This window comes from Limanda limanda, chromosome 1, assembly GCF_963576545.1.
Source record: "Limanda limanda chromosome 1, fLimLim1.1, whole genome shotgun sequence".
NCBI classification, from domain to species: Eukaryota; Metazoa; Chordata; class Actinopteri; order Pleuronectiformes; family Pleuronectidae; genus Limanda; species Limanda limanda.
This window is the reverse complement of record NC_083636.1, coordinates 1,842,475-1,863,356: the sequence shown is the minus strand read 5'-3', so window position 1 is coordinate 1,863,356 and position 20,882 is coordinate 1,842,475. Positions and strand designations below refer to the sequence as shown.

Below are 20,882 nucleotides of genomic sequence, written 5' to 3'. Positions count from 1 at the left end.
ATAATTATAATAATATTTATATATACATAAAAAGTAATGTATATGAAATAAATATCTATATAAAAAGGTATAAATTGATAAAGTTAAATAAAAAACATTTAAACAGAGGATTAAAGTGATTACAACTCTGTACGACTGTAAATGTTGATATTTTTATTTTCAGTGTAGCTATCGCTTAATACACACATGAACCAAAACACTTATATGCATCAATGAGTTTGTTCCTGTTTCATACAAACCTTTTTCTTATCTATTCATTGAGAAACTGGAGCCTTTATTTAGACATTTTCCTGTTCAAATATTCCTCTAGTTTAACCCATTTATTCCCCAAAACAGAAGCTGATGACGACATTCTTCATTAACTTTTTTTATTCCAGCATTTGGGACAATTAGAACATTTTCAGACTTAGATATAAAAGTTTCCTTCACAAGTTTTCATGTTTTAATCATGATCCAGTCTCAACGAGTCAATTCACACGAGAAAATCAAACCTGACATTAGACGTGACATTAAACCTGATGTGGCCCCTCACACAACAACAGCACCTGGACAAGAGGACATGGACACCCTTCATCAAAATACAACTGCCCACTGTGGACACCTGATAACGGCCCAAAGTAAGCAGACTCACGAAATAGAAATCCAGTAACCTAACTGTCCCTGTAATCTCATTGGTCCATTAAGTAAACTCCACCTATCTCAGAGTGAAACGATTTATTTAAAATAATCACAACATATCACAACATCTGACGCTGCCATGAACGACATCTCATCCAAAGCTAAAGATAAGAGACCAACGTTGTCAGGTGATAGTGAAGCGAGAGCAGCAGACAATTAACGACACGTTAACGACAGATTTTAATGTTGACATTGATAAGCAGCAGCTACAGATCGGACACTGGCCTCCAGTCACAGCACATCGAACATCAGGACGTTTCAACTCGTTGGCCACATTAAGGCAAACGGTGTCGAGTTTAAGGCTCAGAAAAAAAAAAGACACCAGTAAATTGAATCAATTAAGATATTTACCGTGTGTTAATGTAAACTCGTGTTTCAAAGTTTTAAAGAAGAAAACTAGGGAAATTGTCAGTGAAGATGTGAACAAATATCCAAGCCCTGATTGGCTGACTCACCAACCAGTCAGATTCTCATACCCAAAGTGGACAAATAATTAATTTAAAAATGTTTTTATAAAAAAGTGTAAATAAACATTTGGTGTCAACAAGAAAATGATTTACATTTCCAGTTTAGTTTAACGTCTGATGTTCTGTTGTTGCTCTGTTGCTCTGATTATTAAATGAAGTTTAGTTGTGTTGATTCATGAAACTAGGGAGTCATGTTAGTTTTTTTTACATTTTCAGAAAAAAAACCCTTAAAAAAAAAGGTTGTTTTCCTATTATTAATGTGCATATTAAATTAATCAAACTATTTAAATACTTTGCTATGATTGGCTCTTAAAATAATTTGCCAACGATGCTAACTAAAAGAAGTGTATGTAAACTACGTACATTTTGGCTAACAGCCGCTAATCTGTTGACATGGCACAGAAAAAAAAGATTAAAAGAAATGTTGATCTGGCCAATCAGAACTTTCTAATGTGATCCAAGCTCTGATTGGCTGACTCGTTAGGCAGAAAGGTCAATAGTAAGTGATTTTAGTTTTCTGGAAAAACAAAGGTCTCTACTTGTGTTTTTAAGAGTGAAGGCTATCCTACAACAAGGTGTTATTATGAATTTAGTGTTTCATGTGATAGCTGAAAATGATGAACCATTCTGGTATTCTGTAGTTTCAATAGCACGTTGGCTAGCACTCACAAAACATGAGAGTAGTTGTTACCATTTATCGATTGTGATCAGCAGAAATTAAACCTCCCGGCACTATGCTAATTAGCTTGTTAGCTAATGGCAGTGCTCGGTGATGTCGACGACCACAGCCTTCCTCCAGCTGAACAGGAAATAGCCCATCCCGGCACCGAGCGCCGTGGCGATGCACAGGTAAGCGTTGTAGGTCATGAACACGAGCATCAGGAAGTAGCTGATGACCACCTGGATGATGTGCAGCAGCGTCTGCAGGAAGTGGCCGGGGCTTAGCATCCGCTGCCTGAGAAGGAGAGGGGATTTGAATTCCTGTTAGCATTTACATCTTAAAATTGCTCTTTACATTATGCTACTGTTAGCACTTCTGTTAGCATTAGTAGTACAATCTTGAATTGTGTGTTATGATTTGTTAGCAATAGTAACAATGCTCTTAGAGTGTTTATATTAGCTTTATATATTACACTATATATAATAACAATCAGTTTTTATACAAATACTTTGCAATTAGCCTAAGTACAGGCTTTAGAATTTGTATTAGCATAGTTAGCTTGTTAGATGATGACTTTTCATTTATTTAACATAAACACTCATGGCATTAGTAGCAGTTTTAGCATTAGTTTTATGATATTTACGATAATATTCATCAAATTGTTTCCATTCACCTAAGTGTTATTGTTAATGTTAGTTAAGCTCAGTGGTAGCATGATAGCATCAGGCTTAGATTATATGAGAATATAGATCCGATGACAGTGAAAATAGTAAATTAAGTTTTTTACAAAAAACATCTAATAAAAACTTCAAAAATATTAACTGTAAATTGAAACAAAACATGCCACTATTTGTGTAAAATAGTGTAAGTAATCAGGGATCAATATCAGTCTGATCACAGGACCAGCACCAGGACCAGCACCAGGACCAGCACCAGGACCAGCACCAGGACCAGCACCAAGACCAGCACCAAGACCAGCACCAGGACCAGAGCCAGCACCAGCACCAGGACCAGAGCCAGGACGTTACCTGACATCGCGTCCTGAAGGGCATAACTTTTTTCCAACAGAAGGCTCCGCCCCTTCCAAATCATGACTGTCAATCAATGAGCTGACATCAACACATTACATGACAATACAGACGACCACATGACAGATCTGTATCTTTTCAGTTAAATATTTTAAATTATTTTTTACTTTTAAAATGTTATTTTATGATTTGTTTAATCATTCTTTACATTTTTACACTTTAAGACATTTAACTTTTTCTTTCAATCACTTTTATGTGTTTTTTTCCGGTTTTTCCAGCAGTCGTTAGCACTAACGTTACCAACTTACCCGACCGTCTTGTGCGTCTCCATCAGCATGGTCCCATCAGCCCCTGGCAGCGGCATGGAGTTGTACCGCACGTTGACCTGACTGCGACGCAGCAACGCTTCACGGCCGATCTTCAGTCCCTCGTACAGGACGGCCAATAGGAAGACACCAATGCATGCTGCGACCATCTCTGATTGGACGACAAGAGGATGGGGAGGGTCTAACAAAATGTATAAAAACAACATAATTCTATGTCTGTCGAGCCTCTGACCTCCCACTGAGTTGATGAGAAGTCCTTTAAACAGCAGCTCGACGTTTTCACAGCCAAAGTAGAAGGTCATCACCTAGTAAGCCACAGCAGCGTTAGCATGTTAGCTACATCCTGCTGGGTTAGCATGTTTATACAATGCTACCACAGTTAGCATAATGTAGCATGTAATGTTGACATATCCTTCCGCTCACCATCCCCATCATGTGTCCTCCATGGCCCCCGTCAGTCACTCCGCCCCCGTGGTCGTGTCCGCCGGTTGTGGGCGGGGCCATGGTGTTGTGATGGTGGCCATGGTCCATGTTGCTATGGTCCATGTTGCTATGGTCCATGTTGCTGTTCGGAAACAAAAACAAGTTCTTCTCTTTTAGTACCTCAAGTGAAATGTCTAGAAAGGAAAATATCTGGAAAGTTCCCAGTGAGCGTTTGGACGTGTTGGTGAGGTTTCTAACACGTGACGGACATGAACCCCCCCCCCCCACACACACACACACACACAAACCCTCACTATTAACTGGTCCAGAGACTTTCAGAACACTCACTCTTACCTTAGTTTCGTCTCCGCGTTTACAGTGATGTTGACTCGTCCAGTAAGAGACATGGACTGAACACCAATGACATCACAGCAGAGCTGTAACCACGACTACGGTCTGACATCACTGAGCAGACACTCTGCTGTAATCTGATTGGCTGCTCGACCCTGAGGCTAAAAGAGGTCGAAGGAGCCAATCAGAGTGCTCTGTTGTACTCTCTGACGTCCGCCAATTAGATTACAGCGTTGTTAACATTAACAGGAAGGTCAGTCGTCGCCCTCGGCAATGCTTGTTATCCTGTTTTCTGTTTGAATGAGTCAGAATCACTTTGTGATCAAAACTAATGTGATTCTCTCTCCTCCTCTGATGGTTCTTCAGTGTCTCTCGCCCTCTCTTTCATAATCAACACTAGTTGATGTATGAAGTCTTTAAAACGGCAAGGACAGTTTTACAATGTGTGTTCACTCACAGACTCACACCTTTAACCCGTGTGTTGGAGCTCGGGAGTATCACTGGGATTAAACTGCGCCTCCTGGTGTCTCTACACAGAAGTGACTGAGACTAAACTCGCTGAGCAACAGGTGTATTTCACAGAAAATCACATAAACACGACTTTTAAGTTGAAATACAAATCCGTCAGCTTACCTGGAGAGGAGAGAGAGCGAGAGCCAATGGAGCTGGGAAGAGACTGTCAGGAAGAGAGAGAGGAGAGAGAGTTTAACGGCCAATAAAAATAGATATAAAGACCATCTTCAGCCTATCAGCTGCGACGAGGCTTTCAGGCAGCCAATGAGAAGCTGTGGATTAATCAGGTGACCTCAACTCTTCACAGTGGTTTTATGTGGTGGTTTTCAGAGGGGGGGGGGGTGACAGACGATGTGATGGAAATCTTAAAAGACATAAATTTAACTTTCAGTAATAATTTACAATAAATCACAGACAGAATCACTTCCTGTTTAGCATTAAAAACATTAAGTAAATAATGTGTCAGTGAAACCTGCAGCCAATCAGAGCTGGGTTCTCACAGAAGGTTTCCACACCAGCTTCAAGTTCAATCTTAAAACATTTCCCTACGTGCTCTGTGCTGAACGACAGGTTTTCCTTTAAATGGTGTCAACTCACGTATTTAAACATATTATAGATGATGTAATATGACATGTCTGAGCTGACCACAGCGCGGATGTCAGGTGTTATCATTATTACCTTACATTACATTACATGTCATTTGGCAGACGCTTTTATCCAAAGCGACAATTAGTGCATTCAACATCTATCATTATGTAAGATGTAATTAGCAGCGCCAGAACCAGTTTGTCAAAAAGTCTAAAACCAGTTTCACATTGTCTGTGTGTTTGTGAGCGTAGCAACGACTTGAGGATCCTAGTCTGAAGTGACCTGGTTAGATCAAGGTTCACTTTGACGACTGCTGACATCTGATCATCCAATCAGAAGGCAACATCTGACCTCTGACCTTTGAGCCGTCAAGTCTCTAGCCCTGTCACGGATTCGCCCTGACCCTCACCCCCTGCTGTGGGATCACAGGTCAGACGGGAACGTGATCACATGTCAACCACATGTCCCCGTTAGACAACTTCCTCGTAATACACTTCTTATCTCGTCCACAGCTGATTACGCTGATTATTGATTAACTGCTGATTATTGATGAGTTCAACTCAGTCACTCTATTTGAAATGATTCACTTTTCACAGGATCACTCTGACCTTATTATAGTAGTATTATCCTTTTTATTATCAAAATCCCTATTCATATATAAATATATATTATGTTATATTATATACTGTACTATTTTTATATACTGTCTAACAATAACATTACCATCATATCATCAGTACTATTACCATCATCTTGCCACTGCACCTTATCTACCTATTTATCTTGTGTTTCTGTTTTTATTCTTTCTACCTCAATATTTATTTATTTTATTCTATTGTATTGTATTTTATTGTATTCAAATATACCGGCTGCTATGACGACTTAATTTCCCTTCGGGATGAATAAAGTAATCTATCTATCTATCTATCTATCTATCTATCTATCTATCTATCTATCTATCTATCTATCTATCTATATTTGTTACTATAACTTTATAACTATGATAATGATTATCACCCTAATACTCCTATTATTATGGTGATTGTTTGATCGAGTCTCCTGGTGAAACGCTGAAATCATTTGTGATGAACCTGCTGTAGACTGGAAAATATCTGATTGATAACTGATTGTATTAGTCAGGTTCTGAATCAGTATGTTCTTTGTATTGATGAGCATTCGGCCTGTTGACAGGACGCAGATCTAATTCTCATCTATTATTATTATTATTTACATTATTGTAGGAGGTTTTATTAAGGAAGAATATGCATATTGAGATAATGATGCTGCCATCTCCTCCCGCATGTTGTCATGTGACACTTTTGTCAAGTTCAGAGTCTGGAAGCTTGTTTGTGAGTGTGACGTGTCACGATCGCTCCAATGCACGAATCTGTCAAGTTGTTTAGACCTTTTTAAATCTCGTCAACGTGTCAAGCGGACAGAGACACACAAAGTGTCTCCGGCTGATCTGAATGTGTCACAGGTTCGAGCCCCACACCCGCGTTAGTCTCTCTGGCATCCTCCACAACACTTGTAAACATGCTCTGATGTTCCAGAGTCTGGAGAGAGAGGCTAGTGTGCTAGTTAGCGAAGGTCACACACACACACACAAACACACACACACACAAACACGCACACACACAACCCCCCCACACACACACACACTGAGCTCACCCGCAGATTCTCCGTGTTTTCTTCTTATCTTCTTTTCCTCCGTTTCCGAATCACGAAGGTGAAGAGTCAGAAGAAACGGAAACAGAAGAAGAAGAAGGACTTTTACTGCGTCGGCTTCTCCCCCGCCACTTCCGTCGACTGCGTCATTACGTAAGTACGCAGGACACAGAGGAGGAGCTTCAGAATTCTGAACCAATGAGCATCAGGAGGCGAGTAGTTCTTATATTTATACATTAAATGCCGTGATGATAAATTGGCCTAGCTTAACTTAGCTTAGCTTAGCTTAGCTTAGCACTTAGCTCCGGCTCCATCTTTAAAAACCAAACTACAACATTTTAAAAAAACTCGAAGAACAATAATAAACGAATTGTACTCGCTGATCAGTGTGGTAATACATGTTGTCAGTGTGGTTATACATGTCAGTGTGGTCATACATGTTGTGAGTGTGGTCATACATGTTTTCAGTGTGGTTATACATGTCAGTGTGGTCATACATGTTGTGAGTGTGGTCATACATGTTTTCAGTGTGGTTATACATGTCAGTGTGGTTATACATGTTGTGAGTGTGGTCATACATGTTGTCAGTGTGGTTATACATGTCAGTGTGGTCATACATGTTGTGAGTGTGGTCATACATGTTGTCAGTGTGGTCATACATGTTTTCAGTGTGGTTGTACATGTCAGTGTGGTCATACATGTTGTCAGTGTGGTCATAGATGCTGATCTTATGTTAACTGGAGCTCCAGTCAATTATCTGTCACTGTTGTCTTCTTCTTCATCCTCTTCCTCTTCATCATTATCTTCATCCTTCTGTGTGTGAATCAGTGTGTTTTATTCTGGCAGATCCAGGATCGTGGACAACTCAGTGATCAAGATGGCAGCTGATCCTAGAAGGTGATTAAAATATAACCTCCTCACATATTCTATTACTGACAGAACCTCCATCATCCAAACTGCCATTTACATCTCTGTCAAACATTTATCTTTTGTATTAATACTTTCAACATGAATACACCTTGGTACACGCTGTCTTTTCTCTTCAATGTTGTAATGATTATCTTGTTGATAAATCACTTCTGTCCCTCAACTCTGACGTTTCTTTTTCCTGTTGAAGGTGTTTTCCTTCACACCAGTCGAGGGTTATGAACAGAGGAGGGTGCATCTAATACCCATTGTTAACATCTAAAATTTAGGAATATGAGTTATGCTAATATAGTTTGATTTACAAGTCCTGCAAAATGCCAACTGTACGTCAAGCATCAGAAGTATTTATTCTGCTCTGTCACATCACTGGAGGGTTTTGTGTTTTAAAACTTCTCAACCAATCACAGAGCAGCAGCACACAGATTCCACCAATCAACATCCAATTTAATAGTTTGTTTTTTGTTGCATTTTAATCATCAGTTCACAAACATCAACAGGAAGACACATAATTACAGCGGAAGCAACACAAAAAATGTGGAATCGGACAAGATTTTCACAACAAAAGACTTTCCACTCTCCAGCCAATCAGGTTAGAGAGCAGGGGCGCACACTCAGAGAAAGACAGCCAATCAGCAAGATCAAATATGATATCATTGCCATTTGATTTTATTTACTCTGACACCTGATCGTCTTATTTTCTCACCTGACAAAGATACAGTGAAGAAAAACTTAAGTTAGATTCAGGAAAGATTTGAAGAAAAAAAAAAGAAGCAAAACAAAGACATTAATTCTGATATATATATATATATATAAATACTTCGTAAACATCAACACTGTAACACAAACATTTATTTACGATCCCATTTTTTAACAGAGCAGGAAAACATCTTCACCTTAAAAATAAAAGTTTTGATATTTTGCTCGTGTTTAGCAGAAATGAGTTTTAAACAAAACACGCCAACAAAGCCAATTTGCCAACATCCACATATCCCATGTTTCCCCGCCCCCTCTGGTCGTAGCTCCACCCCTTAGCCAGCAACGCGGTAGTTGGCGTGAAACTCCGGCTTAATTTCACAGACACGTCGCAGCAGCTCGACCAGCACCGCCTCCCTGTTACCACGGTAACTAGCCTGGATATGGGCCATCCGTTCTACAGTGTCACGGTCCACCTCCACAGCACTGTTACCATGGGAACCAAGGGCCTGATGGGGGAAAGACGTATTAAATAAAGAAGCAAATTTCATTAGAACATAATAAGTTTAAAGTGAAAAGTTCGTACGGCAGCTTCTTTGGTCTTAAACTCCTTCTCCCTCTGAAGACGATACTGTTCGATCTCAGCTTGGGCCTCCTCCTTCGCCTGCTTCAGACGCCGGTTCTTACCTGACGAGACAGGAAGTTAGACAACCAGGATTCACAGACAGGAAGTTAGACAACCAGGATTCACAGACAGGAAGTAAGACAGCCAGGATTCACAGACAGGAAGTTAGACAACCAGGATTCACGAACAGGAAGTTAGACAACCAGGATTCACAGACAGGAAGTTAGACAACCAGGATTCAGACAGGAAGTTAGACAGCCAGGATTCACACACAGGAAGTTAGACAACCAGGATTCACACACAGGAAGTTAGACAACCAGGATTCACAGCCAGGAAGTTAGACAACCAGGATTCAGACAGGAAGTTAGACAACCAGGATTCAGACAGGAAGTTAGACAACCAGGATTCAGACAGGAAGTTAGACAACCAGGATTCACAGACAGGAAGTTAGACAACCAGGATTCACAGACAGGAAGTTAGACAACGAGGACAGAAAAAGTTCTGTGTGTATATTCATTCTTCCTCTATGAGACTTTATCACATGATGATTGACTCATAAGAATCATCACTGAGAAACTGTTACAATTAAAAACCAACGTTAGCGTCTTGTTTAAAGCTGTAGTTAATGAATAATTGATCATTAATCAGTGATTAATTGTAAATGATCAAGTTTTACGGAACATATGAAACCTGACAAAACATGAGGTTAATGTGCATGAACAGATTTTGCGTAACTTAAGAGTCACAACATGATCTTTACAAAATTCATCATAATTTCTCGGTTTAGTCCCAGTCGGTATTTAAAGTCTTATTAGTCCCAGTCGGTTTATTCCCAGTCGGTTTATTCCCAGTCGGTATTTACAGTCGGTTTTTTCCCAGTCGGTTTATTCCCAGTCGGTATTTACAGTCGGTTTTTTCCCAGTCGGTAGTCCCAGCTCCGGTTCTGGGACCTGACTGAGCCGAGGAGGCCGCTGCTGGTGTCACCAGCTCCGGTCTGGTTCCGCTACATCAGCCCGCTGCGTTCCTCCGGGTTCCTGTCATTATTTTCTCCATCGCTCGTCACTCACGGTCGAACCGGGGATTCTACCAGGTAACGGCCGCTGGAAGCTGCTAACCAGCTAACCAGCTAACAGCTAGCGGACCGTGTACTCACGCTTGCGGGCCTCCGCCACCTTCTCGGCCGCCCTCTTCTCGGCCTGCAGCAGCTGCTGGATCCCCTGAGACTGACTCGCCATGACCGGGACACGACGTGCGGAATGCGGCGGTAGAACCGGGAGTGGAGCCGGGGCTGGAACCGGAGGAATTAACCGAGACGAAGGTCGAGGATGAACCGACTTCGACAACCGCAGTCAGCTGATCGGAAGTCACGATGCAGACCAGTCATGTGACGCTGTCACGGGAGCTGGGGGTGGGATGGACTTGGTGGATTGAAAAAAATAAAAAATAACTTTATTAACATCACAGAGACATTACAGTGGAAGAAAATAGATGAGCACATTCAGTTAAATAAAATAATAAACTATTAATATCTATGTAATGACTCGGACGTGGACATTAATAATCTCTTTTCTGTAGAAACATAGAGAACGTGAGTGATGACAACATGCAGAATGTTCCTCAGTAAAAGCTAAGTTCTGTAAATAAATAAAGAACATTAGAACCTGCAGAATGTTTCTCACTCAGGTGTCAACGTGTTTTTTCACAGACAATAAAGTTGTAGGGGGTAAAAAAGCTTATCCAACAGGAAGTGACTCTTCCGGAGCGCTGAGTCAGCTGAACCAGACCGGAAGCAAAACAAGGAGCTGGAGCAGGCGCAGCAGCGACCGCAGCTCGTGCTGCTCAGGTACTTTTTGGTTTTAATGAAAGTTTTAAAGTAAATTATAATATTTTTATTAACATGTGAAAGGGACGTCACACAGATACTTCACCAGACAGGTGAGCGGCGGCACGACACCTGTCGGCTCAACGCAGAAGTCCGGGAGAGAAGGTAGAGTAAGACCGGAAGTGACTTTATCACAAAAATGAATTAGGGCCCGAGCACAGACATCAGAGGTGTCTGGTGAGACCCTATTGAAATTGTAATGATTATTATTATTAGGGCCCGAGCACTGATCAAAGGTCAGGGAGGACCCTATTGTTATTGTAAGGATTCTTCTTCTTCTTCTTCTTCTTCTTCTTCTTCTTCTTCTTCTTCTTCTTCTTCTTCTTCTTCAGGCAAAATAATTGGCTTTTTGAGGGCTTTAACATGCTCAACTTCTAACCAAAATTTGCAGAAAGTTAGAAAGTGGTGAAAATTTACGTATTCTGAAGGAATTTTCATTATTATTATTATTAGGGCCCGAGCACTGATCAAAGGTCAGGGAGGTCCCTATTGTTATTGTAAGGATTATTTATTCTTCTTCTTATTATTATTATTATTATTATTATTCAGGCAAATGAATTGGCTTTTTGAGGGCTTTAATTATTAGGGCCCGAGCACTGATCAAAGGTCAGGGAGGACCCTATTGTTATTGTAAGGATTATTTTTTTTCTTTTTCTTCTTCAGGCAAAAGAATTGGCTTTTTGAGGGCTTTAACATGCTCAACTTCTTACCAAAATTTGCAGAAAGTTAGTTAGTGGTGAAAATTTACGTATTCTGAAGGAATTTTCAATGGGCGTCGCAAAATGGCTCAACAGTGCCCCCCGAGACCCCTGGTACGTGTTCACATTGACCGGTCTTCACAAAAATCGATATACAGGTGTATCATGACCAGACAAACAAAAAAGTCTTTAGGTGCAATTGGAAAAACACAACAGGAAGCATGCTATCTTGCATTTAGTGGCCATTTTGGCCATATTCCACATTTTTACTTTTTCTTTCCTTTTATATATTTTCTAAATTTATAATTGCACAAACACTTGGCTTGGCAATATAACTCGATTCTGCTTCTGATGGCTATAGTGAGCTGTTTGCCAAAAAACGGTGCAGACTGAGCAGAACGGTGAAATTTGGTTATTTTAACTGGTTGAATCCCATTTTAATTGTCTATATTATTTACCTTCAACTTACTTATGGATGAGTGGATGGATGCTTCTGTTGCTCCTCTGCCTCAGTCATCAAATGCATGTCCAGCTCCTTGTTTTTCCCACCTTCTGCACTAAAGTATTTAACTGTAATTATAATAATAATCTGAATTAACGCATCATCATCACTTTGATTATCAACCTTCAGACTCGTGCTGGAAATGAATGAATATAAGTGTGTGTGTGTGTGTGTGTGTGTGTGTGTGTGTGTGTGTGTGTGTGTGTGTGTGTGTGTGTGTGTGTGTGTGTGTGTGTGTGTGTGTGTGTGTGTGTGTTTGTGTGTGTGTGTGTGTTTTGGGCGGTGGGGGGAAACACAAGTAAAACAGGATCAGACACACACATGCACACTTTAACCCATTCACAGTTAAGATTAAGATACATTTATTTGTCCCACAGACATGCACAGGCACACTCATGCAATTGTAGGGAAATTTAACCTCTGCTTTTAACCATCTGGTGCAGGACACACAGAGCAGTGGGCAGCCATGTACGGCGCCCGGGGAGCAGATGTTGGGGGAGTAAGGTGCCTTGCTCAGGGGCACTAGACAGGGTAGGGAGAATCCTCTTGGATTTTTGGACAGATCAATCCAGGTTCGTCTTTTTGTTGTTTCTCCGTGGAGTCGAACCAGAGACGAACCAGAGACCTTTTCTGCCCAGAGTCCAAGTTTCTGAAAAGTAAAGTTCTCTTACCTCGAGACTTTGTGTTTTTTTGTTTTCAGCTTTGTTGTCGTGGTGATGAAGAAGAGTCGGGTGTTGGCGGTGCTGGCGGGGGGGATCTTCTGTGTAGCTCTGATGTCATTGTATCGCATGCTGGAGCTGATGCAGGGGGCGGAGCTTCAGCAAGGTGGGAGCTCACCTGTTGTACAGGGGGACAAGGTGAGTTATGGAAACACAGGAATGAAAACTGGTCACCTTGGAGCTGTCAGTCAAACTGTATGTTCACGCCCACTAGAGTGTGGTCAGTAAGCACCTGTGTGATTGGACGTCAGGTTCTTTGTGAGTTTCTCGTCAGTGTTTTTAAAGAATCAATCAAAACTTCTCTGCAGGAATTGTCCCGCCTCCAGCAGAAGATTGACAGGTTGGAGCATCTCCTTAAAGACAACCACCGTCTGGTTGCCACACTGAAGGATGCTCTGATCCACCGCAATGCATCATGGGAAAAAGAAGGAGCAGGAGCCGACATAAGCTCAGTCTCTAGCCACAGCGGGGCCGACGAGCTGCCGGGCTGCCGATCTGCCGGAAAGATGAAGGATGGCGCTGATGGCGTTCAGGTTAGCTTAGCATGCTAGCAGCTGTTTGTTTTTACAAAAGTTCTCTGGTTGAAGTTGTTTACTAAACAAAAAACTGAATAACACATACATAGTAACACACACTCATCATGTCTCCACCTGCAGCTGCTGGACGTTTATGACCTCCTGCCCTTTGATAACCTTGACGGTGGCGTCTGGAAACAGGGTTTTGAAATCCATTACAAGGGAAACGAGTGGGATGAGCAGCCGCTTGAAATTATTCTTGTTCCACACTCACACAACGACCCAGGTGAGAAAGAACACCAACCACAAACTATCAGAATGATCAGAACATGACTCTGTTGATTTGAACTCCATTTTGTGTGTGTGTGCCTTGCAGGTTGGCTAAAGACCTTTGACCTTTATTATCAGGATCAGACAAGACACATCCTTAACAACATGTTGCTCAAACTGAGCGAGGACCACAGGTTAGGATCGTCATGACGACACTCTGTGTGTGAGCGAATGAATAAATGAATAAGTGGATGATTCTCTTTGTTCCTCAGGAAGAAGATGATCTGGGCAGAAGTCAGTTATTTCTCTAAATGGTGGAACGACATTGACGATCAGAAGAGAGAGATGGTCAAACGGTAAATTTAATTCTATTTTTATCTTGTTTACTTTTTTGTTCATGAGGAACAAAAGGTTTTTTGATTATTTATTGCTGCTTTATTCTGCATTGTGCTATAAAAAAAAAAGTTGGGCTGTGTAATATGTTGAGCATTGCTAGAAGAGAGCCTGTGACCCGAGCATTTCATTGACAGCGACTGCTAAATGTAATTGATGTGCACGTGACAATCAAGTCTTGAATTTTGAGTCTTTCCTGCTGTGTCTCAGTTTGGTCTTCAAATATAGATTTTATTATTATTCCGTTGAATCTGTATTTTTCAGTTCTTATATTTTATATTTGGCAGTCTGGTGGGGGCCGGGCAGCTGGAGCTGGTGACGGGCGGCTGGGTGATGGCGGACGAAGCAAATTCTCATTACTTCGCTCTGTTGGATCAGCTGATCGAGGGTCATCAGTGGATTCAGAGACACCTGGGTTCGTCTTCTGTTTATACCATGCTGCACTTTTCTGTGATGTCACACTCTTTCTTTATTCATGCTTTGTTTCTGTGAACAGGCGTGAAGCCAAGCAGCGGGTGGGCAATTGATCCATTTGGCCACTCCCCCTCCATGGCCTACTTGCTGAAGGGGGCGGGTCTTAGCAACATGGTCATTCAAAGAGTTCACTATGCCGTCAAGAAACAGTTTGCCCAGCAACAGACGCTTGAGTTTCAATGGCGACAGAGCTGGGGTGAGTGTGGGAGAGAGACATTTCATTTGTGCTTTTATTTGATACATTAATTCAATAATTAATATCAATGCTTTAAAATGATTTAATATGAATGAAAACCTTAGAATTTTTCAAACAACTGTTTAAAATGTTCTCTTTCAAAATAAAGACAGACTTTTATTTTGTATTTTTCTCCTTTTTGTGTCAAACTTCTTGTTTCTCTAAACCCGGCCACTTGTCAGACTCCTCCCCCCGTAGTGACATCACGTGTCACATGATGCCATTCTACAGCTATGATGTACCTCACACGTGTGGTCCGAACCCGTCCGTGTGCTGTCAGTTCGACTTCCACCGCTTGCCAGGAGGGCGGGTCTTCTGTCCGTGGAGAATAGCACCTCAGCCAATCACCGAGCAGAACATCCAGGAGCGGTAAGTGGGGGCTGGGGCCAACAATGATATTAACATGATTAATCACCGTTACTTCAAATTTTGACGATTAATTGATTAAACAGTTTGAACTCGTTTAAGTTACACACACAAAGAAGAATGGAAGTGTAAAATGCTTCAGGGTTAAAGGTCATGTGATTTTTCTGTGTTACGCGACTGTGATTGTGACTTTCTCATGTTGACGTCTCTGTTCTCTCAGCGCTCTCCTCTTATTGGACCAGTACCGTCAGAAGTCTCGTCTCTTTCGGTCTCCGGTCCTCTTCATTCCCCTCGGCGACGACTTTCGGTTTGTGGAGTCAAGCGAATGGGACGCTCAGTTCAATAACTACCAGAAGCTCTTTGACTACTTTGACCAGCACCCAGAGCTGCACGTCAAGGTGAGCGCCTGATACACCTGAGGGGAGGGGGCAGAGGCGGTGGTGGGTGGAACTCCACAAAGTGACATCACAGTGGAATCAGCTTTCTGACGTCTACACAACACTTTCAAAGCTAGCGTCTCTTGGAATGGTGTCGAACCTGGTATTTGTGTCGTCCGGTCACAAGTTCTTCTCCTGGTTCTCAGGCTCAGTTCGGGACCCTGACAGATTACTTCCAGGCTCTCGAGCGGCGTCTGAGCTCAGCAGACACGAAGCTGCCGACCCTTCGCGGAGACTTCTTCACATACGCCGACCGAGACGACCATTACTGGAGCGGATACTTCACCTCCAGACCGTTTTACAAGCGTCTGGACAGAATGCTGGAGGCCACGCTCAGGTACCACCCACAACACATCTCAATCTGTTTGGATCGTTCTTCAATTGATTTCTCTTGACAATACACAGCTTTTCAATTAATTCAAATCCACAAACAAACAAATAATGTCTGTCTAATGCATTAATTCATATTTTCTGTTAATATATTGTTATTCATTTTTCACGTGTTTTGTTTGTAACTTGATTAATTTTAGTTATTTCATTTGAAATTTTTGACGTCTTTAAATCCAACAGAGCCACAGAAATTCTCTTCACGTTGACACTGGCTGAAATGCGACGTTTCCGTGGCGACAGTCGTGTGGTCGCAGATTTTCCGGCTCAAGAACACTTCCAGCGCCTGACAGCGGGGAGGCGGAGCCTAGCACTGTTCCAGCACCATGACGCTGTCACTGGCACTGCCCGTGACCCTGTGGTGGTCGACTACGGAATCAGGTGGCTACCTCCTGTTAGCAAACTAGCATGTTAGCATGTTTGATAACACAGGTTTATTTGGGTACGATAGTTTGAAAATGCTGTGTTAGCATGTTAGCTTAAATCAAAGCTAAACAACAAAGGTAATAAATCAGTATTAGCACCTGAAACTGCTACATCTTTAGCGTTAGCTTGTCTTTGTCTCATTTATTCCTCCATGCTCTCAGTTGAAGGATGGCATCGTCACTGGCAACGGTCTCAGGTACAGTTCTGTTTTGAGTGTGCAGTGAGCTTGTAGCATTAGCCTTCCATCATACCCATTTATTTAGCATTAGCATCTAACATTAGTTTACCATAATTCCCATTGTAGTGATAACATCATGTTATATAGTCTTTTTTTAAATAAAGTTTTTTGTTTTGTTTTTTTCAATGCAGAGAAACAATTATTGAATTGTTCAAAGCGTTAAAAACAATACAAATTTTGTAGAATTAAACAAACATTGTTTTTCAGATTGTTTCACTCCATCCTGAGCCTGCGCCAGGTGCTGCAGAGCTCCGCCCACTGGCTGCTCCTATTGGACAAGAGCCTTTACTACCACGACCAGTCGAAACCCTTCCTGCTCATGGTAACCTCTGAGCCCACTTGCTGTTCTACAGGCTTGTTTGATCTGTAATGTGACGGGTGGTCAGAGTCTGGTCTGTCCGGACATCAGCTGATGTGACGGACGAGTCCGAGCTCTGATGTTGGTCATGTGATGTTTCCGCAGGACGACGTGATCTCAGCTCACGACGCTTTGCCTCAGAAGACGCCGCTCGTGCTCAGCGATGAGCCCAGGTGAGGGGATTGGCTTTCTTATGTACAGATATAGTTTAGTTTGAATGTTGTTTCAATATCGATCGTTTGTGTTTCAGGCCGTTGATCATCTTTAACCCGACGGAGCAGCTCAAAACATCTGTCATCACAATCGTGGTCGATTCTCTCGATGCTCGTGTTGTTGATGCAGAAACCGGTCAGCCATTGGCGGCGCAGATCTCGGCCGTGTGGACGGAGCCGAGCCGAGCGTCCACGGAGGCGTTCCAGGTGAGAACGATGAGCTGAGCTCATCAGAAACAGACTTTGGTTTGTCTTTGTTTCACGTTGTGTTTTGTTTTGACAGTTTTCTTTCGTGGCCGAACTTCCTCCTCTGTCACTCGTCGTGTATCATGTGAGCAAAGCATCAGTTGGCTCCTCCCACCGGGCAAAGTACACCATCCATCGTCGTGGCAACACACCGACTGTTCACAACAAACACTTTCAGGTGTCGCACCTCACTGGACCTGATGCCGACAAGCCAGTGTCGCTTAGCAACAAGCATGTCCAAATATGGAGTTCCCTGGAGACTGGCCTGCTGCAGGTATGTACATAAATATACACACACACACACACACATGTATTTATTTATTTATTTTACTGTGGTTTTATTTAAATAAATCGAATTATTATTATTTGTGATTATTTATAATTCAGCATTGATTATAATCTTTTCTTCATCTTTATTTTTCTAAATTTCTTTCATTTTATTTTGAAATTCAGAAGCTGCGTCTGCAATCCGGTCTGGTCCGTGAGGTCAAAATCCAGTTCCTGTGGTACGGAACCAGAACTAGAGCACACCAGGAAAAGAGTGGAGCCTACCTGTTCCTGCCAGGGGAGGAGGGGGCCCAGGTAAGACCAGGACCAAGACTTAGATCAAGACCCAAACCAGTTGACTGCTCTGATTGACTGTGGTTGTCTCTCGCCCGCCGGCAGCTCTACTCGTCCTCAAAGCCCCGCCTGGTCCGGATCTCCAGAGGTCCCATCTTCTCTGACATCACTTCCTGTTACCAACACTTCACACACACGGTGCGGCTCCTCCACCTGGACGGTAACGATATGTTTCTACGTTTGTTTCTGTCATGCTACGTCAGTGTGTTATGTGATCCTCAGTTTGTCAACTAACATGTTTAAAACATGTTTGTGTGCAGTGATGTAACTCGTTAACAAACCAAAATTATCCTGACTTCCTGTGCCCCAGGGCATGCTCGGAAGTCCCTAGAGATTTCCAACACGGTGGACATCCGATCAGAGAAGAACCACGAACTCGTCATGCGACTTGTCAGTGATGTCGCCAACGGCAACCGTTTCTTTTCCGACCTCAACGGTTTCCAGGTTTCCACCTTTTCATTGTCCAATCAGATCATTTCATGTCTGTTGGTGTTTACTGATGGAGGATCGATTGGTTGCAGATGCAGCAGCGAAGGACGCTGGCGAAGCTCCCCCTGCAGGCCAACTTCTATCCAATGACCTCGTCCTCGTTCCTCCAGGACTCAGGGTCGCGCCTGACGCTGCTGTCGGCTCAGAGTCAGGCCGTCGCCTCGCTCAGACCAGGTGACAACAGCTACGTGTTCATCATAATACCAACAATGATTCTTGAGACGTGTTTATAAACAGAGGAAAAAGAAGGCGTCGGCCTTTTTTTCCGCTGGGCTGATTCTGACCTCTCTGTGACCTCTTTCTGACCTGTGACCTCTGACCCGTGCAGGTGAGCTGGAGGTGGTGTTGGACCGGCGGCTGCAGCAGGACGATAACCGCGGCCTCGGTCAGGGTGTCACCGACAACAAGCTGACGGCGAGTCTTTTCCAACTGCTGCTGGAGGAGCGGAGGGGCGGGACTCAGGTGAGTGGGTGTGGACACAGTTATCAACAGTAAATACTTTTTACTCTCTTTGTAATTTGTATTAATCTTTTGCCTTTATTTGTTTTCTGACAGGATGTGGGAGGAGCCTCAGTGGAACACCTGTCACTACTCGCCCACCTGTCCTCTCTCTCCCTCTGCCACCCACCAGTCACCATGGTCACCCACAGCATCACCAAGCTGCCAAAGCTCCGCCCATTCCAGCCACTGAGCTCATCGCTGCCGTGCGACATTCACCTGCTGAACCTCAGGACACTGGAGGACGCTCAGGTGAGGAGAACACCTGCAACATCAGCTTTTGGTTTTCAGAAATAAGACTTAACGTAACTGTAAAGTCACGATGATCCATAATGACCACGTGTAAATAAGTGTTACTATGGTAAATAACAGTAGTAAGTTTTTTTCTGTTTATGGATCAGAAAGCAGAGAGCCCGTCACAGGAAGCTGCTCTCCTCCTGCACAGGAAGGGCTTTGACTGTAGCATCATCCCAAATCCAGCGCCTGTGTGCACATGGAGCGTGCACGAGGAGGTACACACACACACTGACACAAACACAAACACACACACACACACACATAAATAATGTTTTTCTTCCTATTTAACCAAATTTTAAACAAATATTTTGTCTGTGTTTGTATATTTTTCTGTTTCCAGGTGAATCTGGCCGATCTTTTCTCTCCTCTTCAGTTTCGCTCAGTTCGTCATTCAGGTCTGACTCTGCTGCGTGAAGACGACCACGAGGAGCCCCCCCGCCCGCAGCAGCCGCCGCCGCAGATCACTCGTCTGCGGCCGATGGAAATCACTGCGTACCGCGTGGAGATCGACTGAAATCATGAAGGAACTAAATGTGATGGCAAAGTCGTGATGTCACATGATCAAGGGTTTTTACAATCAGCAGGAACTAGCTGTACAGTTGACGTGTATATGGAAGATAAATGGTGACAAAAAATCTGTCAAAAAATAAAATTATAGGTTACTATTTGAAAAATGTATGAGACGGTTGAAACTTAAAAGAAATATTGGAAAATAATCTGGAAATGTTTTTTTACCATTTTAAACAAATAACCCAAGGAGAAGATATCGAAAAGAACACGGAGACCAAAAATGAAAAGAGAAAACAAAGCTGCTAAGGTTCAAGGTTGATCTATGACCATTAATCAACCTTCATTTATCTGTCAATGAAAGTAATTGTCACTTTCACTGGATGTTTGTCTTCCACAAAAAGAAGCTAAAGCCTTGGTCAGTCTAAAGGTCAAAGGTTATTTAAAAAACTGAGAAAACACTGAAATTGAACCTGTTCGTGTGAAGTTGCTTCGTCAACAAAAAGGGACCAATCGAGTCGTGAGCTCGAAGTTTTAAATGAATGTTTTAATTGAATGTGTGAGTTCATGGTGAATGGTCAGAGTATGTGTTGTTGCTGCTACTTTCTTAATTCAGTGTAATTTCTCTGTTTATGCAGGAATGTGGAATTATGCGTCAACGTGTCCTCTTAAAGTGTGATTTGTTTGATTTTATTGATTTTATCTTGTTGAATGATTTTTATTTATTTTGTGTCTGATAAGTTGTTTGTCTAAAATTGAAGGGTTGATTTGTTACACTGGAGATTTTTTACTTTGTGCCTTTTTCTTTCCAAAATGTGTGTATAAATTGAATTTATAAACATATTCACATTTTTTTAAATATTTTTCTATTTATGCTGTAATAGAGAAATTGGGGAAATACTTTCTTATCTAGAAAGTTTATATTTTGCTGTAACATGCAGATTCAAATCATAAAATGGTGAAGTTTTGTAAAATGAAGGGTTTTTACTGTGAATTTTTGAAAACACTTTAATACTTTATTTTTGGGATGATTTTTGTATTTGAAAGAAAAATAAATGATTGTTTAATCGTCTCTTAATAGACAGAAACCGAGGTCAGGCTGAAGCTTGCGTCTCATTGATTCTTTATGTGAATAAACAGATCCAACAAACTGTGACAGAAACG

The 20,882-nt window shown here is 42.1% G+C and overlaps 3 protein-coding genes across 5 annotated transcripts; 1 reads left to right on the top strand and 2 right to left on the bottom strand.

Annotated features, from left to right (window-relative positions):
* Positions 1 to 138: 138 nt before the first annotated feature.
* slc31a1 (solute carrier family 31 member 1) lies at positions 139 to 6,837 on the bottom strand. Its single transcript, XM_061068970.1, has 6 exons — positions 6,707 to 6,837; positions 4,568 to 4,610; positions 3,584 to 3,725; positions 3,393 to 3,465; positions 3,143 to 3,311; positions 139 to 2,100 (listed from the first exon to the last, which is right to left on the bottom strand). Exons 3-6 carry the CDS (start codon positions 3,719 to 3,721, stop codon positions 1,899 to 1,901), a joined length of 582 nt encoding a protein of 193 aa, XP_060924953.1. The 5' UTR covers positions 3,722 to 3,725; positions 4,568 to 4,610; positions 6,707 to 6,837; the 3' UTR covers positions 139 to 1,898.
* A 1,216-nt stretch (positions 6,838 to 8,053) lies between these two features.
* atp6v1g1 (ATPase H+ transporting V1 subunit G1) lies at positions 8,054 to 10,332 on the bottom strand. Its single transcript, XM_061069942.1, has 3 exons — positions 10,102 to 10,332; positions 8,910 to 9,010; positions 8,054 to 8,832 (listed from the first exon to the last, which is right to left on the bottom strand). The coding sequence occupies exons 1-3, from the start codon at positions 10,181 to 10,183 to the stop codon at positions 8,659 to 8,661; spliced, it is 357 nt and encodes a 118-aa protein (XP_060925925.1). The 5' UTR covers positions 10,184 to 10,332; the 3' UTR covers positions 8,054 to 8,658.
* A 405-nt stretch (positions 10,333 to 10,737) lies between these two features.
* On the top strand, positions 10,738 to 20,880 carry man2a1 (mannosidase, alpha, class 2A, member 1). Of its 3 annotated transcripts, XM_061068044.1 has the most exons (25): positions 10,738 to 10,791; positions 10,868 to 10,935; positions 12,731 to 12,887; positions 13,058 to 13,282; positions 13,406 to 13,550; positions 13,641 to 13,728; positions 13,807 to 13,890; positions 14,215 to 14,342; positions 14,424 to 14,597; positions 14,819 to 15,005; positions 15,223 to 15,400; positions 15,586 to 15,776; positions 16,010 to 16,207; positions 16,698 to 16,812; positions 16,954 to 17,021; positions 17,099 to 17,267; positions 17,344 to 17,580; positions 17,760 to 17,888; positions 17,973 to 18,087; positions 18,238 to 18,371; positions 18,449 to 18,590; positions 18,745 to 18,878; positions 18,972 to 19,166; positions 19,316 to 19,426; positions 19,552 to 20,880. In XM_061068044.1, the coding sequence occupies exons 3-25, from the start codon at positions 12,747 to 12,749 to the stop codon at positions 19,723 to 19,725; spliced, it is 3,462 nt and encodes a 1,153-aa protein (XP_060924027.1). In that variant the 5' UTR covers positions 10,738 to 10,791; positions 10,868 to 10,935; positions 12,731 to 12,746; the 3' UTR covers positions 19,726 to 20,880. The 3 variants fall into 3 exon arrangements, with proteins under 3 accessions (XP_060924027.1, XP_060924036.1, XP_060924044.1); XM_061068053.1 differs by lacking the exon at positions 10,868 to 10,935 and having other exon boundaries at positions 10,746 to 10,791; XM_061068061.1 differs by lacking the exons at positions 10,738 to 10,791; positions 10,868 to 10,935 and adding an exon at positions 12,526 to 12,561.
* The last annotated feature ends 2 nt before the right edge of the window (positions 20,881 to 20,882 follow it).

Coding starts and splice junctions, on each gene's coding strand:
- slc31a1 (XM_061068970.1), bottom strand. CDS start 3,721: ATGGACCATAGCAACATGGACCATAGCAACATGGACCATGGCCACCAT. Junction 3,466..3,583: donor GAGGACACATGATGGGGATG/GTGAGCGGAAGG, acceptor GTGGCTTACTAG/GTGATGACCTTCTACTTTGG. Junction 3,312..3,392: donor TCTCATCAACTCAGTGGGAG/GTCAGAGGCTCG, acceptor TCGTCCAATCAG/AGATGGTCGCAGCATGCATT.
- atp6v1g1 (XM_061069942.1), bottom strand. CDS start 10,183: ATGGCGAGTCAGTCTCAGGGGATCCAGCAGCTGCTGCAGGCCGAGAAG. Junction 9,011..10,101: donor GGTGGCGGAGGCCCGCAAGC/GTGAGTACACGG, acceptor CTGTCTCGTCAG/GTAAGAACCGGCGTCTGAAG. Junction 8,833..8,909: donor TTAAGACCAAAGAAGCTGCC/GTACGAACTTTT, acceptor TTCCCCCATCAG/GCCCTTGGTTCCCATGGTAA.
- man2a1 (XM_061068044.1), top strand. CDS start 12,747: ATGAAGAAGAGTCGGGTGTTGGCGGTGCTGGCGGGGGGGATCTTCTGT. Junction 16,208..16,697: donor GTGGTCGACTACGGAATCAG/GTGGCTACCTCC, acceptor ATTGTTTTTCAG/ATTGTTTCACTCCATCCTGA. Junction 17,581..17,759: donor TGGAGACTGGCCTGCTGCAG/GTATGTACATAA, acceptor TTTGAAATTCAG/AAGCTGCGTCTGCAATCCGG.